The 16,926-nt window shown below is 40.7% G+C and overlaps 1 protein-coding gene across 2 annotated transcripts; it reads right to left on the bottom strand.

Moving 5' to 3' along the window:
* Positions 1-1,714: 1,714 nt before the first annotated feature.
* LOC101156997 (vasodilator-stimulated phosphoprotein) lies at positions 1,715-16,648 on the bottom strand. Of its 2 annotated transcripts, XM_023962693.1 has the most exons (13): positions 16,486-16,646; positions 8,420-8,591; positions 6,634-6,814; positions 5,207-5,255; positions 4,716-5,049; positions 4,488-4,609; positions 4,304-4,346; positions 4,145-4,187; positions 4,001-4,040; positions 3,634-3,729; positions 2,982-3,048; positions 2,728-2,785; positions 1,715-2,637 (listed from the first exon to the last, which is right to left on the bottom strand). In XM_023962693.1, the coding sequence occupies exons 1-13, from the start codon at positions 16,488-16,490 to the stop codon at positions 2,588-2,590; spliced, it is 1,260 nt and encodes a 419-aa protein (XP_023818461.1). In that variant the 5' UTR covers positions 16,491-16,646; the 3' UTR covers positions 1,715-2,587. The 2 variants fall into 2 exon arrangements, with proteins under 2 accessions (XP_023818461.1, XP_023818462.1); XM_023962694.1 differs by lacking the exon at positions 3,634-3,729 and having other exon boundaries at positions 16,486-16,648.
* Positions 16,649-16,926: the final 278 nt, after the last annotated feature.

Genomic DNA, 16,926 nt, shown 5'->3' with positions numbered 1-16,926 from the left:
TGACGTAGTGCGCCATCTGCAGGCGAGAAACGGACTTTCACTTCGAAAAAGGTGCATAAAGAAAGATGGCCAGGTTTGAATGGAAGCGATGATGGAGCAAACCAGTGGCGGTCTTACAGTTTTGGGAACATCAGGCGAAAAAATAACATGGCCCCCGCTGCAGCGGTTGTATTCATAAAAAATAAATAAAATAAAATAGTGATAAACAAAAATCTTAACTATAAGGTAAAACGTACATCAACACCAATGTCAAGAATCCAAATGTTTTGCTAAGCATCTAAAAACTGAAATCACAGTTAAATATGAAAGAAATGTATTTTGTATAGCCCACATTATTTTTCTTGGACATAAAACAATGAATTTATTCAAATGTCATACTTTGTTTCCCACTCACTTTCTGGTAAGAACAAACAATGGTCTTCTGTCTTTTCTTTGATGTCTCAGGTTTTACCAAAGAAGGAAAAAGAAACAAAATACTTACTAAGATAAATTTTGAAAATTGCAATCTTCTACCCTTCCCTTCTCCTTTTCTGTCCTTTTTCTCTGTCTTGACTTTTTTTTTCTTCTGTTGATTCCTGTTTTGTCTTTTTTCATTTTTTCAGCTTGTTTCCTTTTTTTTATCTCTTGAAGAGTCTCTGTTTGAAACTTGCTGATGCTGTTGACGGAATAGTCCATTGCTGCAGAGGAAAGGGGGGATGAAACACGTTCACATGGCCATTCTTATGCCATTTCAGTGGTTTGGAAACTTTTTTATGGTACAATTAAAAAATAATGGTTTTGGAAATTATTTTAGAAAGATGTTCAGCTCGAGGCAATCGCCTACCTTTGCCCAATGCCCCTGGTCTAAAAGTAATCTCTCACTAATCTAAATAATTAAATTCAGGTATTGCTTTCATAGACCTTAAATCTAAATGGGCTGCTCTCAGGAGCTTATCCAATGCCAGCGTGGTACTGTGATAAGATGCCAATCATGCAACAATTCCAATCAAGAAAAAATTCCAAGCTACAAGAAATTCCATAGGCAACTCCCCTTGGTCTTTTGACAAAGTGGAAGCGGACACTGGAATGCACACAAGTCACCAACTTTACTCAATCATTACAGACCTCCAAACTTCATGTGGGCCTAAATGAGCTCAATAGTGGAAAAAGTTTTTTTGTAATGGGCTGCCATTGCCAAGCTGCATCCACCTTGCCAAGTGTAATGAAACATGTTAAATGCAGTGGTGTAAAGCACACCACCACTGGACTCAGTGGAGATGCAAGAAATGTCACATTTCTAAACCAATCCATAAATCCAAACTTGTTGGTTGCCAGGGGAACCATAACCTGACTGAATTGTGCCTACTTGTTTTTAAGGAGCTTTGGGCCCTTAGTTTTTAGAAAGAAACTCAAGAACCCAAGAAATTTAGACATTACAATGCTCCCAACTTTGAGGTAACAATTTAGTAATGGTTCTTTCAGGTTCCAACAGAACTGCGCACCAGTGAACAAAACAAAGTCTATAAAGACAGGGATGAGCAAGTTTGGTGAGAGTACTCCACAGAATCCTGATCTCATCCCAGAACACATTTGGAATTAATCAGAGTGAGGACTTTTCTGCCAAAACCTGTAACAACTCCAAATGACCGGAAAATCCCCCAAACACACATCTGAACACGTGGAAAGAACTAGAGCTGTTGCAAAGGGCGAGTCAGCATAACAGAAAACACTGTGGTTCACAGACAGACAGAACAAACTTTTATTTTGTTCATCATTTTTCATCTTAATTATTTGTACAGCAAAAGCTAAAAAAAAAAGTTACAAAGTTTGTTCAAATAGGAACTTTTTAAACCAACTATTAATGAACTCGCATGATCATCCATCTGGACTCATCTGCATTAGGTTGTAAGAGTGGTTCAGAGAGGTTTTTATAAAACAAAAACAAAAAAAGACAAGAAAAATCAAGGATGTTACAGAACAGTTATCTGCAACTTTGGAAAAAGATAAGTGACTGTGATGCACACAGTAGTCAAAGCAAAAAACAAAACAAAAAAACAAAGATATCCAGCAATTCATGAGACACACTTTTTATTCATGTATTTGTTGCTTTTTATGGCTATGCAGGTTACACATAATCACTCATTTCTTTTGTTTTAATGGCTTTCAGATGTTTTATTTTTGTAAAAGGCCCTTTTTACAACAGAATCTACTTTTGCACAAAGTTGAAGTTCTGTCCCACATATGTGAAACACATTGACACTGTTGCAAAACATTTTTTAGTCAGCAAACACTTCCTGATGATGTGACTGTACATGGCTTTTAACTACGGTAATCAAAAACCTGAAAATGAGATGAGACTTATGCCATACGTTGAATACAGGAAGAACAAGGATTACACTGAGGGGTGCGTTTCAAGAGAGGAAAATTAGCCGAGTTCTAGACAGTTCCATGTTTTAAAGGAGGAGAAGTTTTTTTCGTCTTAAAGATTCCTTCTCGAAGGACAAAAACTGCTAAACTGAAAGTGAAAAAAGCAAAAGGTGCCCTAGCTTTGGAGTGACACCACACTGGCATGACCTCAATTCCCTCTGTGAGACAGTTCATGAGCCTGTCAACAGAGTTCACCCTCCAGATTCGCTTTCTGCATCTCCTGGATCAGTGCTGCAAGAGACAATAAGCAGTAAATGCATTAAAAAATGGTCTTCATGTATTTGAATAGGCAACTACTCGACCATCTATGACAGATCTCACCAGTTATAATCTCTTCCTTCATTTTTTGGAATTCTTTTCTCACTTCTTCAATGATTTCCTATAAATAAAACAATTACATCAGGTTTTTCAACTTTTGACAGAAACTGAAGTTAGATATTTTTAAAGGTCTATGTGATGTGTAATCCATCACAGCAAGGGGAAGTCTGACTTTGCATCCAATTCTGCCACAACACAATGTTTCCTTAAGTAAAAAAAAAAGACAAAACATTTTCTTTGTTCATTAGGGCTCCAACCTGTTTGAAACGCTCCATATCGCCACTATTGTCTGCACTCTCAGATGTCTTATTCCCCACCTTAGGTCTGCACAAAAAAAGAAAACGTATTTTCAGCCAAGGGAAGGTTTTTGGCAGGAGGAGTTGGCCAGATGATGCAGCATCAGAAGCACATTTATAGTGAACGAAAAGTCAAACAGAATAAGAACAGGCACAGTGAGCATGCTCAGTTCTCTAAATAGGTTATATCCAGGTGATAGCTTGTGTTTCAGTAAAAGTAACCACTTCCTCAATTCAAGTTCCTGCTTTGAGTATCATTTAACTACCTTCAAAAACACACACTTCTGCTTTGATATGCAGTGGCATATCAGAGAGCCCACTGTTAGCTTACAGCCAGACTTCACGAGCGGCAGCCATCCAGTTCAAGTCATCGAGAAAACTTAACGTTGGTGGCTGGGCACTGCGGTGGCGGCGTGCAGCCGAGAAGCAGACAGCTTGAACTTGTTCCCCAAATGAAAAGCAAAGCAATCAAGTGTAGAGAGCGCCATATGCAAAGATGACTGAGGCCAGCATCAGAGAAGCAAGAGGCCCGCTACGTATGTTCCTGGACTGAAGAATCTGCGAGCATCTGAAGCAGCGGCCACCCATGCAGCAGCTGAGGCTTTGCTGGTACCTGAATGCTGGAGTGGCAGCAGTGGTAGGGGACTGGCTTGTGGTGGAGCTGAAGTTTGGGCCTGAATCTCTTTGAGTATTGATTGAAGACTTGAGCCTGTCATTAAGCATGAAGTTGTTCTTTGCACATCTCAAAAGAAGACATTGTGATTCATGGAAGCAGGGGGTCTCAGACTCCAGACCTCGAGGGCCTGCATCCTCCTGGTTTTTAAGAAATCCTGCCTTATCTGCTGAGGATTACCTGGATCACGTGAGCTTATCCAATGAGAAGCTTCAATGGCAGGTTAGTCTGAAACCATTCAGGACACTGGCTCTCAAGGCCTGGAGTTGTTGAGCCCTGTGATAGTATGTAAAGATCGGTTTCATACCTGGGCATGGTGGCAGATTTATCCCTGGTAGGTTTGACTTCTGGTGAAACAGTATGTGTATTTATTTATTGAATTATCATAAAACAAAGGAAGTTTCTCTTTCAAACTACTTGACTTTGGAGTGAGTTGGGAAGGTTTACTCACCTGCTTGTACTGGGGATTTTAAAACTGACGAGTCGCATTCATCCTACAGATAAGGACATTTATCACCCAGCTTAATTTTTCATTCGGCATTCTAGCAGCAGCACCAAAATAGGAAACAAAGACTGATCATTATTTAAAAGACAAAGAAAAAAAACTTACTGTTTCTTCCTTTTTCACAGCTGGCTTGTCTGCAGCTTTCTTTCTGTTAAAGTTTAAAAAACAGTTTTACTTTTATGCTCTTATACATTTTGTGGATTTTCTCTTTTGTTTTTGTTTTTTATGGATGTGGCATCGTAATCTTGAGCAAATTTTGAGGTTTGGGGTAATATTTGGGGCAACTTGCCTCCTTGCAAGAATGGCACTCATTTCTCCCATCAGGCCACCTCCTCCTCCTCCACCTCCTCCTCCTCCTCCACCCCCACCAGATGAAGACTGTTTTGGGGCCTGCGCTGCTCCCCCATCATCCTTTTCACACAAAAAGTTAGCTGAAGCTAATGGGGGAGTCTTCAAGCTTTTTTGATATGGTGGATGAACATCAGCTTGACATAAAATTTTTCACTTTCAGACTTACTTTAGGTGTTTTTCGCAGTTTGGCTCCAGCCAGTGCTGCAGCGAGATCATTGGCTCCACCTCCTCTACCTCCACCTCCCCCACCGCCTCCTCCTCCTCCTCCTCCTCCTGCAGGAGGGGGTGGTGGTGGAGGTGGGATGCCACCTGAAGGTGGTGGAGGTGGTGCAGGCGGACAGGACCCAGAGGATGGAGGGGGTGGGCCTGGAGGTGGCGGAGGTGCTGGTGGAGCAGGAGGAGCAGCAGGTGGAGCAGGGGCTGCAGGAGGGTTGGGAGGCCCCTGTGAGGCTCTTTCCAGTCGCTCCTTCTCTTGCTGCTCCTGCTTCTGTTGCTCCAGCCTGAGAAGACAAAGCATTAAGTCAACTCCTTTCGGAAATGTGTTGGTGTGCATCATCAGCCTCATTCCAGGCAAGTTTTTGATGTTTCTAAAAATAATTCTGACAAAATTCTGACAAAAATTTGAAGTTTTCTCCTAACATGAGAAATGAGTTGTACCTTCTCTGCTGTTCCAGCTGTTGTGGAGACGGCCCGTTTTGTGGTGGACCTGTGAAAATGTAGATTTATTTTTTATATAAATGTCACTCAGCATGTCCCTCTCAACAAACATACGCCTAAATAGATTTAAAATATTCTTTAAAAGTGATTTTAAGGTGTGATCAATTCAGTTAATTCAATTAATTAGACCAACATCATCACAAGGGCCAATAAAACATCGTTTTTCAGAATTATTGACAACAAAGCCTTATATGGCAGTCCTGGACTGTCGCAATTCTTCTTTCTTATTGCGCCTTTGAGTGAAAATGTTGCCCCTGCCACAAACTCAAAAACTCATCCAAATTTGCATACACCTAGTACCTGGTGAAAAGGAATTTTGGGTATGATAAACCCCCCACCCCCGTCCCTAAAAAAAAGAAAGAAAAGAAAACATGATGACATCACAGCGGGAGAAACTGCCAAAAAACATATGTGGAGCAAAATTCTCTAATGGGACTCAAAAAATCTATTTCAAAATACGCTAAGAAACAACCAAAACACTTATGTCGGGGATATCCAAAGGAGGTTTTAAAATGCTTATAGTATGGCTGTGGAACCTACAGCTTGATGGCTATTTTGTGGCAAAGTGTGAGATTTAGCTGTTTTTACATTTTGTTTAATATATAGGAATAGAAAACTTATGTTCAAGCAAGGTTAATTTCACAACCACAGCTAAAGTTTTGTTGATCTTTGACATTGGGAAGTGGCCACCATCTTGAATTAAAAAGAAAATTTCAGTTGCCAATGAAAATTCAAAAATTCACTTTTGCTGATTCCTTTAAAAATTACTGAGACATGTTCTTCCCCCCCCCCCCCCCCAAGCAACCAATAAATAAAATGTTTGTTATGGAGTTAAAACAAACAGAAAAGCTGCCATTTAGAAACAAAAGGGTATTTTTCATCAGTTGATCACGTGCTGCTCTGACCAGGGAGTCAAAGGGGGAGAATTAAACACATGGTGCCGCCATGGGCACTGAGGCCAAAGCAGGGCAGCGAGGGCCTGTGGGCCATAAAACACCACTGGCTACTTTAATTTTTCTTTATGTTTTAACATACAAATAGTATAGCAATAAATATGAGAGCTTTAAAAAGACCGAGGTGAAACCTGAGGGAAAAAAACAATGCATAAACATAGAAGATTTGTCTGTGTTCTGAAATAAACAAACGGAAATCGAAAGCTGCAACCCAAAGCAAGACGGTTGCATTCACACAGCACAGAGTGCTTCTTTTAGCATTTATCATTCAAACAGCTTCTAAAGTTAATTTCTCACTTTAGTCTCAACTAAGCTCTTCTCAATATACGGTCATGCAAAAATACAAAAAAACTTCTCTAGCTACTTTTTCTTTTTACTTTGGTTCCTTCGCTCTCCTGCAGGGGCTGTGGTTACCTGCACTCGGAGATGCATTGAGAGTTTCTAAGGCATGCATAATGGAGCTGGCAAATTGAGAAGCTTCCTCTTTGGAACCAAAGTTTAACCCCCACACTTGCTTGGGATCCCGCCACTGATGGAAGGTGGGTGTGGCTTGGTTGTACTTCATCCCCTTGACGATGGGACAGTTGATCACCACCTGACATGAGCAGAAAGCAAAGGAAAGACCAGGAATGACTTGCAGGTGGTTGTAAAAGATTCACAAGTTAGAGCTATGTACAGTTATGAGGCTTTGTTGCAGATGGAGGACAATATAGATAAAATGTTGAGAATGTTCATTGATCCCAGGGGTCTACAACCTGAGGCTCCGGATCCACAAGTGGCTCTTTGACCCCTTCTTTGTAGCTCTCAATTGAAATGCCATTATGAAGTTTTTATTTAAGAAGTGACAAAATTTTCGGACTACGTTACGAATAAAGCAAAACAAAACAGTCGGATAAGTCAAACTTAATTTGACTCATTCACAAACAGTTCAAGCACAGTACGGATCACTCTGTTAGGCTCCTGACGACGGGAGTCCTGATGCTCCAAATATTCATCACTGGTTACGCCGTCTTGGTTTACCAAAGTCGAACATTTTGACAGATTTTTTTAAGGGCTGTGTTCCGCAGAAAATCTTTTTGAGGTCAGAGAGCACAACCACAACTTAGACTTAAGGCGCACAGGATTATAAGGACAGCAGTCAAGGACTCTAAGTGCGCCTTGGGGTAAAAAAATGCAGTAAGGGTCTCTTCATCAGCTCTGATGTAATTTTAGTTTGTTAGATTTATGAATTTCTGACTGAGATGCAACCAACAACAATAAAATAAATTGTGTATAGTTTTTGTAACAACTGCTGATAACCCTACCTACTGCTAAAAGTGCTGCACGGAGATGCTCCTATGTTACACAGTGTCTTTTATTTTGAAAGGAAGTCAAATGAACCTCCATCAAAAAAAACTGCAAAGCTTTAAAAATTATTTAATGTTTTTGATTATGTTTTATTTGTGCAAACATTATTTAGCGTAACAGTAACATTGACTTAAATGCAAATCGGTGTCTTATTTTTCTAAAGAGGGAAGTAAGACTTTGTGGCTCCTACTGTTGAGGTCAGTGAGAAATTGACCTGAATGGCTCTTCAAAGGCCCAACAAAAATATCAATTCTATGATACACCATTAGAATTTTTTTAGGTGATAATTATTATTGGCAGGGATGCAATTTTTTTTTCTTTTCTTTTAGTCTAAGTGAGCTTTCATAGAAAGGTTATTGATGTGTTGGATAGTCAGCTTTTTGAGCTGGTATGAAAGATCTGAACCAATAAAGCTTATCGTCCACCAAAAGTAGAACTTGCTCCTCGTTGTAGAGAACTCAATGAGGAGAACTGTGCTGTAATATTGGGCTATATAAATGAAACTGAACTCTGGTGGAGTTTTCCAACCTCTCCTGTTCAAAGTTAACAAAATCAACAGAGTAGTAAATGCACACTCAACTTTTACTAAGAGGAAAAAAACTGTGAGGGTGAATTAAAAAAAAGTTTTGGAAATGTTCTAGGTGGACATGAGGAGGTGAAGATGCTTTAGATAAAAGATCGCCAGAAACCTTTGTTGTTTCTAGATAACACCTTGTTTTATGCAATATACCCCAAAATGTGCACCAGTCAAGACTGCAGTATAAAAGAAAACAACCTAATCAGAGTGTGGAATTTTCTGGCATTTCTACTTAAACAGAATCCACAGGACAATCCTGATCTGAGCGTCTTTTACCTGCTGGTCAGGCTGCAGTTTGCGGCCCACCACTCTGAAGGTTCTTGTTGTTGGGTTGTTATAAATCTGGACACGGCTGAAGTGAGGGACATCGGATCCGACCGGCACCCAGCGTTTGTTGCCGTCATCGTACATCATGACCGTAGCTTTCACTTGACAAATGCTGGACTCACTGCAGGAAACAATACATGAGACAACTTACAGCATGACGAAGATTACCCGGATGGGTCCTGACAGAGAAAGACATGCTTGTTGAAATACATTGATATTCGGAAATAAAATAAAAAATCGGTGAAATTAAATCCATGTATTTGAAATAGTGGTCTTAACATGTCTAACTAGAAAGAAGTTAACCTCAAAAACACACAAAAAGCCACTTGAAAAGGTTAAAGAGTGAAAGAGGAATCTAGTGAACACAAGCATGCAAACTACACAAAAATGGTAGGTTCTGCTTTTAAAATTTTTTCTTCTAAATTCACATACAATAATATGTGAGATGTTATGAACATTTTTGAGAGCACATCAGCATCACTTCTAAGGTTTCACACCTCAACTTCACGCTTTTCTGCTGATGAGCTGCTGCCATGTGGCTGAAAGCAAACATGTCTTCATTTGGATTTTGATGCAGAAGTTCTGCTTTTGGTGGTGCTAAAGTTTTTGTAAGCAGGAGTTTTTTCTTGCAACCCTCTATAAAAGTGTCAGTCAGTGAACCGGGTGACAGCTTCGTTTGTCATCACATTTTCCATTAAAGGCAGAGTTTCTTCCCTATTTTTTTTTAGAAATGACGGTGAAGCTTGTTTGTTTCATCTTTTTATTTTATTTTATTAAAGCTGCTTTAAGCTTTTATTTATTTAGCTTTTATTGCTTTTTCTGAGCTAAATTTTGCCAAATTTTAAGACTTGAACTTTAAATGTCCAATAGATCAAAAATTTGTGCTCCAGCTTTGATTCAGTTTGCAGTTTTTCAGCAAAATGTTTCCTATACTTTGTACATAAATTAAACCCCTACTTTTACCTCTGTAAATGTAAAAATAATGAAAAATCCAAACTCTTTTGGACAGTTTGAATAGCTTTTAAATGTCAAACATGTACACATTTCATAGTAAATTCACAGATCATCTTATTCATTTCCAAGAGTAAATTTAGTTTAGCCACCCACATGCTTTTTACACACATTTATGCCTAGAAAGAAAACATTTCAGCGTGTCATAGTAATATAGTTTTGAATCAGAACTTGACCTTTGAAGTTCTGATTATTTCAGTCTTTTTTTTCAAGACACTGACCCAATAAAAGAATAAAAGGGTCGGAAGGTTGAGTGGCAGTAGGCAGAAAATGAAAAATGTTTGCAGGGATTGAAGATTTTGAATTTGAACAGGTCAACTTTTGGTCTTCCTCCTTGAATCCCACTACGATCATCTTTTGATTAGCGGTCTTTAAATGATGAGTGTGCAGCTTTTAGCCAAAATCAGAAAACCTGTGTCGCTTTCTAGGACATAATGTAGTTAGAAATTTGCCTCTGACTAATAGTCAATGACCGTTGGCGCAGGGCAGCCCCGCCCTCTCTTCCCCTTCCCCGTTGCTGAGAGCTTAGGGCAGGGAGCTTGTGGCCCGCTCATTGTATTTTCCACGCCACTAATAAGCTCTTTTACAAACAAAGTTTTTTCTAAATCGCAACGACTTCAATAAAGAAGTTATCAGAATTGCAATTTCAAGCTTCATTATATGTGTGTATATATACGCATATATATATATATATATATATATAAATGTGTGTTTGTATCCACCGCCTGCATTTGTGCTCTGCTTGGCATTTTTCACCTTAACTTTTACAGAAAACCTAACATCATGTTGCCAAGGACCTACAGAACTAAAGAAATACTTAGATGCTCTTGAGAAGCTTGCAAACCTTAGCTGTCTTTTGTATGCAATGCATGACCACAAATGTGTCATGAAAAAATATAAATAGATTTTCAATTATGTTGGAATTGTGCTGCAACATGTTAATGTCACTGTTGATGAGATATCGGATTGCATGTTGCCTTTTCTGTCAACCTGCGTCTTTTGCCAAATCTGAATTATTGTAACCTCAAGCACAGTTTCACACGCAGTCTTCAAGTTGGAGCCAAACTGCTGAAGGTCCAAAACCTCAATGATGCTGTACTCCTAAAGACCTTGTGCTTCTCTGATGATTTTCTAATCACACTTAAGATTTTTGTTCAAAAATATTCAGAATAACATTTATGCTGTTTTTAAATGTTGCAGAATTAGTTTGCATTCAGTTGCAATGTTTTTTTCAACTTCAACCGTGTGGGAAACCTTAGCTTCCTGCCGAAAAGCTTTTCATGAGTTGACCACTTCCTGTATACGGCACGGTGGCTTTGAATTTTGTTCTTTTTCCGTTTGAAAATACAAACTTTTCTGCACAAATGTGTGTTGTTTGAGATTTCATGAAGTAAAAGCTTCTCGGGACAACAGTTTCCTTCATTGTGACTGAGGTAAAAGTAGGACAGCTGCTGCAAGCTGCAGATGCAGCAAACAGCAGGAAGTGCAGTCTGTGCTGAGTAACAGTTGGGTTTATTAGGGCCCGAGCACGGAGTGCAAGGACCCTATTGTAATTCGAATGTTTATTATTATTATTATTATTATTATTATTCTACCGGAAGAGTCGCCTTTTTGAGGCCTTTAACATACCCCAAAACTCACCAAATTTGGCACACACATCAGGAGTCGCGAAAAATTTCGTATTTTATAGGAGATTGGCATGGGCGCACAAAAACGGCTCGATAGCGCCACCTACAGTGACTTTTGTCCCGACGCCCCGCATACGCTTTAACGTACAAGCTTGATTTTTACAGGGCATGTTCTTCAGATGGAGACTTACAAAAAAGTCTGAAAGGACCCACCTGTCACTCGCACAGGAAGTTTGATATATTGAGGTCAATATGTCATTTTTGCTTCATTTTGGACATTTGCAGGCCTCGCTCTAGAACGAACTCCTCCTAGAGATTTTGGAGTAATGACTTCAAACTTTGGTTGTGTAAACTAGACACATGTCCGATGTTAAATTGCGAAGCTTTTAAGTTTTTATGGATGTTTGTGACCATGGCGGCGCGTCAAAATTGGAGGTCGTTTCGAAAACACGCCATGAAAAGAAAAATGGCCATTACTCAGCCATGCAAAATCCAATCTGATCCAAAATTGATATGCATGATTGTAGTCTGACTCTGAACACATCTGCAGTGAAAAAATCTGGAAAAAGTGTAGCGCCACCTGCTGGCAAGAGGAAATGACATGTTTTACTTGGAGCATCACTACTCCGAGTAGGATGAGCCGACACACCTGAAAATGACGTCCACCTGTTGAAAAGCCATTGAAGTTTACTCTGACAAAAAACCATAACTTTCAATGCGGGGGTGTGGTCGTGACAGAGCGGCAAAGTTGGGCATCTCGCTATGCACACAAAAGTTGCTCTCACGTGCACATTCCTTGTCCAATCTCACTGAAATTCAATGGATATGATGAAGCTTCTATTCTGAACCCATGGATATGACAATCTTGGACGAGCTCTATAGCGCCACCTAGTTATTGCATGGGGCACATTCTGCCCTGTATTTTCTCTTTGCTTTGTCCGATGTGCATGAAATTAAAACTGGAGATACTCAGAAGGGTCTTCTCTCATCATGTAAAGTTTCATGGGTGTACACCTGACGGTGCCTGCGTAACAGGAAGTGGTCGATTATGTGCACCCAAATAATAGAAATTTATTATAAATCAGCCGTTTGTCTCAGGAAGCTGAGATTTCAGAATTAGATGCCTTTAATAACCTCCAGCTTTGATATGTAACACTATAGGGTCTACGAGAAACTTCATCACTTGATTTTTTTAATGAAATTTTGGACTGAACAAAGATTTTTAGCATAAATTCTGTTTAGGTTATCAGCACCAGGAATTCAACTTTCATAGGCATTTATGTGCTACTGCTTCCTAAAAAAATTCAGAATTATTGAAGTTACCGGTGAACTTTTATTCAACATTTCATCCAAAAAGGTCCGAAAACGTCTTTTTAGGCAAAACTGCAAACACCTATTTTTTTGCATAACTTATCTTTCAAATATCAGCACAAAAAAATTAAAAACGGTAGGGATCTGTGTTTGCTGCCTTCCATATTTTTTTCAGACTTAAAAGTGTAACAGATGATTTATAAAAAATCCTTTTTCATCCAAAAACCTGTGTTAAATCTGTCTAGACTCCAAACAAACATTTTTTTATGGTAACTTATGTTTCAACAATCGACACCAATTTTCACAGACCTATAGCTAAACATGTCCCATAGCTACCTGAATATTTTCATAGATATAAAATGAACTGGTCATTCTAACATCTGGCATTCTAACATCTAACATCTTACATGTCAAAGCCTCTCTCAGCCTGGCTCTGCTGAAGGAGTCGTGTTACAACCCCGCCCCCTCCTGCTGGGACCCCTGCTATGTAAATTAGCAAGCAGTGAACAGAGAGATGAGAAGTAAGAATGGCCATTACTCAGGCATGCATAATCCAAAGACAGCCAGTTAAACACTGAAAGACATATTTTTTCGGTATGTCTTTCATACATCTTTAGTATTAAAAACTCTCCAAGATGAATGTGCCTGACTCCACCTGCAGGTGGATCACAGACTTCCTGACGGACAGACAGCAGTATGTGAGGCTGGGGAAGCTCGTCTCAGATACTCGGACCACAAGCACCGGATCCCCCCAGGGCTGTGTCCTTTCACCCCTGTTACTCTCCCTGTACACAAACAGCTGCACAGCTGGTCACCTGTCTGTCAAACTCCTGAAGTTTGCTGACGACACCACACTCATCGGCCTCATCTCTGACGGAGATGAGTCGGCCTACAGGAGTTAAATAGCCAGGCTGGTGTCATAGTGCAGCGCTAACAACCTGGAGCTTAATGCTCTGAAGACAGTGGAGATGACAGTGGACTTCAGGAAGGCCCCAGCCCCCCTCCCCCCTGTCATCCTCTGTGACTCCCCGGTGACCTCTGTGGAGTCCTTCTGCTTCCTGGGAACCATCATCAGCCAAGACCTCAAGTGGGAGCAGAACATCAGCTCCATCACTAAGAAGGTCCAGCAGAGGATGTACTTCCTGAGGCAGCTGAAGAAGTTTCACCTCCCTGAAAAGATGCTGGTAGACTTTTACACCGCCATCATCGAATCCACCCTCACGTCCTCCATCACAGTCTGGTTCGCTGCGGCCACGGCCAGAGACAAGGCCAAGCTGCAACGCGTCATCCACTCAGCAGAGAAGGTGATCGGCTGCCACCTCCCGTCTCTCCAGGAGCTGCACATCTCCAGGACCTGGAGGCGGGCAGCCAGGATTGTAGCCAACCCCTCTCATCCAGGACATAATCTCTTTCGGCCCCTCCCTTCTGGCAAGAGGCTCCGGTCCATCAGGACCAGGACCTCGCGCCACAAGAACAGCTTCTTCCCCACTGCAGCCAGCCTGCTGAACAGAACCCCAACTCCCCCAGGTGACCCCCCCTCCACCCCCCGCCCACCAAAGGACTGTCGGTGCCACTTACAGGCCCCACCATCCCAGCCCATCTGTGCTCCCACTTTAATTCACCTTACTCTACTGTATATAGTGTGTTGTTGTTGTTAACTTAATTTTTAACTTATTCTTAATTGCACTATACACCAAGTCAAATTCCTCGTTTTGTAAAGTGCGCTCTACTGAACCTGGCAATAAAACTTTTTCTGATTCCTGATTCTGATTCTATTAATCATTGTTTTTTATTCATTCAAAATGCAATTAAATCAATATTTTATCTTTTTTCTTTTCCTTTTTCTTTTTTTTTTATCTCTTATATCCTTTTTTATAATCAATGTTTGAACTTCTTTTCCTTTCTATTGTCATGGTTTCAGTTTGTTGTCTTTTTTTTCGCTTTAGTTCTTGTTCTGTCTTGTTTGGTTCTGTTTCCTGTTTTATTTTGAAAGGTTTCCTGTCTTGTCATGTTTCTTGAGTTTTACTTCCTTTGGTCCCCATCTGCCCTAATCGTGTTCACCTGTGTCTTGTCTGCCCTGTCTGTATATAAGTCTTGTCTCTGCCTTCCTCCTGTGCTGGTCCATTAACTTCTGCTCATGTTGATCACGTCTTCTTGTCTGGCATCCATGTCCCTTGCCATGCCACAGTAAGTTTTTGTTTTTAGTTTTGTCATCCTGCTCTGCAGCGCTTTTTGTTAGTTAAATAAACCCACTTGCCCTGAACCCGTTTGCCTCCCGTCTCTGCGCCTGGGTCCTACCTGCTCTCGAGCCTCCCCCCCACACGACATCTATACATCCAATGAAATTAAACTACAAATCAACAAACACAACTGATAACAAATGTCTCTAAAAAATGATGTGTATATTTGCAGAACCTTAAAAACACCAAACAAATAACAAATGCTTCCCAATTAAAGCACAAAAAATGGAACACAAAATGTAAAACCCAAGTTAGAAATTGCAATTTGAAAAAGATACTTTTTTCAGCAGCTTTTCAAAATCAATCACCAATTCTACACTTCTGTGGATGAAACAAAGAACTCCAGAACAATGAAACCATTTCTCTAAGTCTCTCTCACCTTCAGTTTTAAACAAGGTCTGTGAAAATCCACCATACATTGGTCACATGAACTCAGAGACCTGCTAAAAGTGCACAATTGTAAAAGCTCTTTTATATAGACAACTGTTTGTTTGCTTAGAGCTCTAAATATAAAAAAAAAATGCTTTTCTATCACCTAGACACAGATGGAGAACCATATCAACTGGATTAATAACAGGGTGGCATGTTTAGACAACATGAAGCTGTCCATCACATTTTTGACCTAAACATGTAAACACATCCTTGGCTCTGCGGTTAGGAAATGGTATTTGGGAATCTCTTTATACCAGGAGCCAGCCTGGCCATTGGAACATCGCCACAGTGCCCATCCAGACTGGGACAGCAACGGGGTCCACTTCAGAGCCGTGAGCTGCTGTGTTTAACTCCAGCTGTCCCAGTAAGGTAGACAACTGCAGCAACATCCACTGACCAAGCTGACAAGCCCTGGCAGAAAAGATCCCCACAAGAAAAACACTGGCTCAGGCAGGCTGGTCAAAAAAAAATAGTTTTGCCATTGTCTTGCAGCTCGCAGATCAAGTGGTTTAGTTTTCCAGTAATGTCAGTCAAGAATGCAAGTTCAGATTCACAATGTTCATATTCACCATATTCAACAGACATCTCCTCCAATAGCACCTTAAAAATCCTGTGCTGTTTTGCTTTGCAGCTGAGGTTGTTTACGATTTTCAGAATAAGAGTCATTATATGTCCAGAGCCAATCACTTCTGCACATAAGGCCTGCTGGTGAATGACGCAGCAGTAATGCAGACATTTTGGAAAGTCTGGGTCAGCTTTACAGTGAGTGATGAAACCTGTTTGTCTATTGATCATAGCAGGAGTCCCATCTGCAGTCACTGCTACCAGCTTTTCTAATTGTACCTTTTTCTGCACAAAAACTCCTTCACCGTGTTATACATTTCAACTCCTCTTGTAGTTGTCTGTTAGGGCAGATGTGTCAGGAGTTCTTCTCTTGTGGAAACCAAAAGCTATGCTGTACTGTTGCCGTCCACAGACTCATCACACTGGACGTTAACCACCTGCACTTTGCAAGATCCCGGTCCAGCTGTCGTATTAACAATAGCTTGGAGCTCCAGAATGGACAAGAAAAAACGACGAGAATGGCTCGAGCAGGGCGTTGCTCACGGGGCGGTCGCTCGTGCCAGGCGGTCGCACGTGCTCGGGCCCGCTAAATGCTACTTGTAGCTTTAATTCCTTTTTAAAGTCTTCTAAAAAGACAAATGCTCTAGTAGGACAAATATAAATGACTGGATTGAACAAAAGGCTTTTTTTTTAAAGGCCAAGTGTCTCAACTACACTCATCCCTTCACTTGTCTTGACCTCTTCTGCATGTGCCACTGGATTTCTTTAAATTAAAAAAACATCATCCTAAATGGAGCAACAATGTAAGTGCTAACAGTCAATGACTCACCCCATGTTGCAGCTGTGCAGTCCAGAGTCTCACTTGCTTTCAAACTGTTTCTTTTCCCCTCTCCGTCACATCTGCTGCCTGTTCTGTCGAACCTGCTGTCATCCGTGCTTGAACACCTCCACTGCCGTGTCTGCCAAGTGGTTGCACTTGCACTTCTGCCTCTGTTCTCATTTCCTACACGTTTTTTTTCTCTCTTCCTGTTCTCGCCTCCTTTTACTCATTTTTCTAGATTCTCTTTTTCACACCCCTCCCTGGTTTCTGATTCCCAATGGCAAAGTTCAGATGTATGCCTGCCTTCATTTTCAGTCCGTGTAGAAGGATTTATTGAGTAGGCAAACAAAGTGTGTAAAGTGATGGTGAAGGACAACACCACTTGTGTTGGCTGTGTGTCTAAAAACAGCAATATTTAGACTATTACAGATAAAGAGCTTGTGTGGCTCA

Source organism: Oryzias latipes, chromosome 14, assembly GCF_002234675.1.
Source record: "Oryzias latipes chromosome 14, ASM223467v1".
In the NCBI taxonomy this organism is placed as follows: domain Eukaryota; kingdom Metazoa; phylum Chordata; class Actinopteri; order Beloniformes; family Adrianichthyidae; genus Oryzias; species Oryzias latipes.
The sequence above is the reverse complement of the archived record's forward strand: the minus strand, read 5'-3'. Positions and strand labels throughout refer to the sequence as shown.

What these genes read in the sequence shown, in the direction of transcription:
- LOC101156997 (XM_023962693.1), bottom strand. An exon ending in CAATGCATCTCCGAGTGCAG is followed by an intron (nt 5,256 to 6,633) that starts GTAACCACAGCC and finishes ACATTTTCACAG; the next exon opens with GTCCACCACAAAACGGGCCG. An exon ending in AAATCTGCCACCATGCCCAG is followed by an intron (nt 3,730 to 4,000) that starts GTATGAAACCGA and finishes GCTTAATGACAG; the next exon opens with GCTCAAGTCTTCAATCAATA.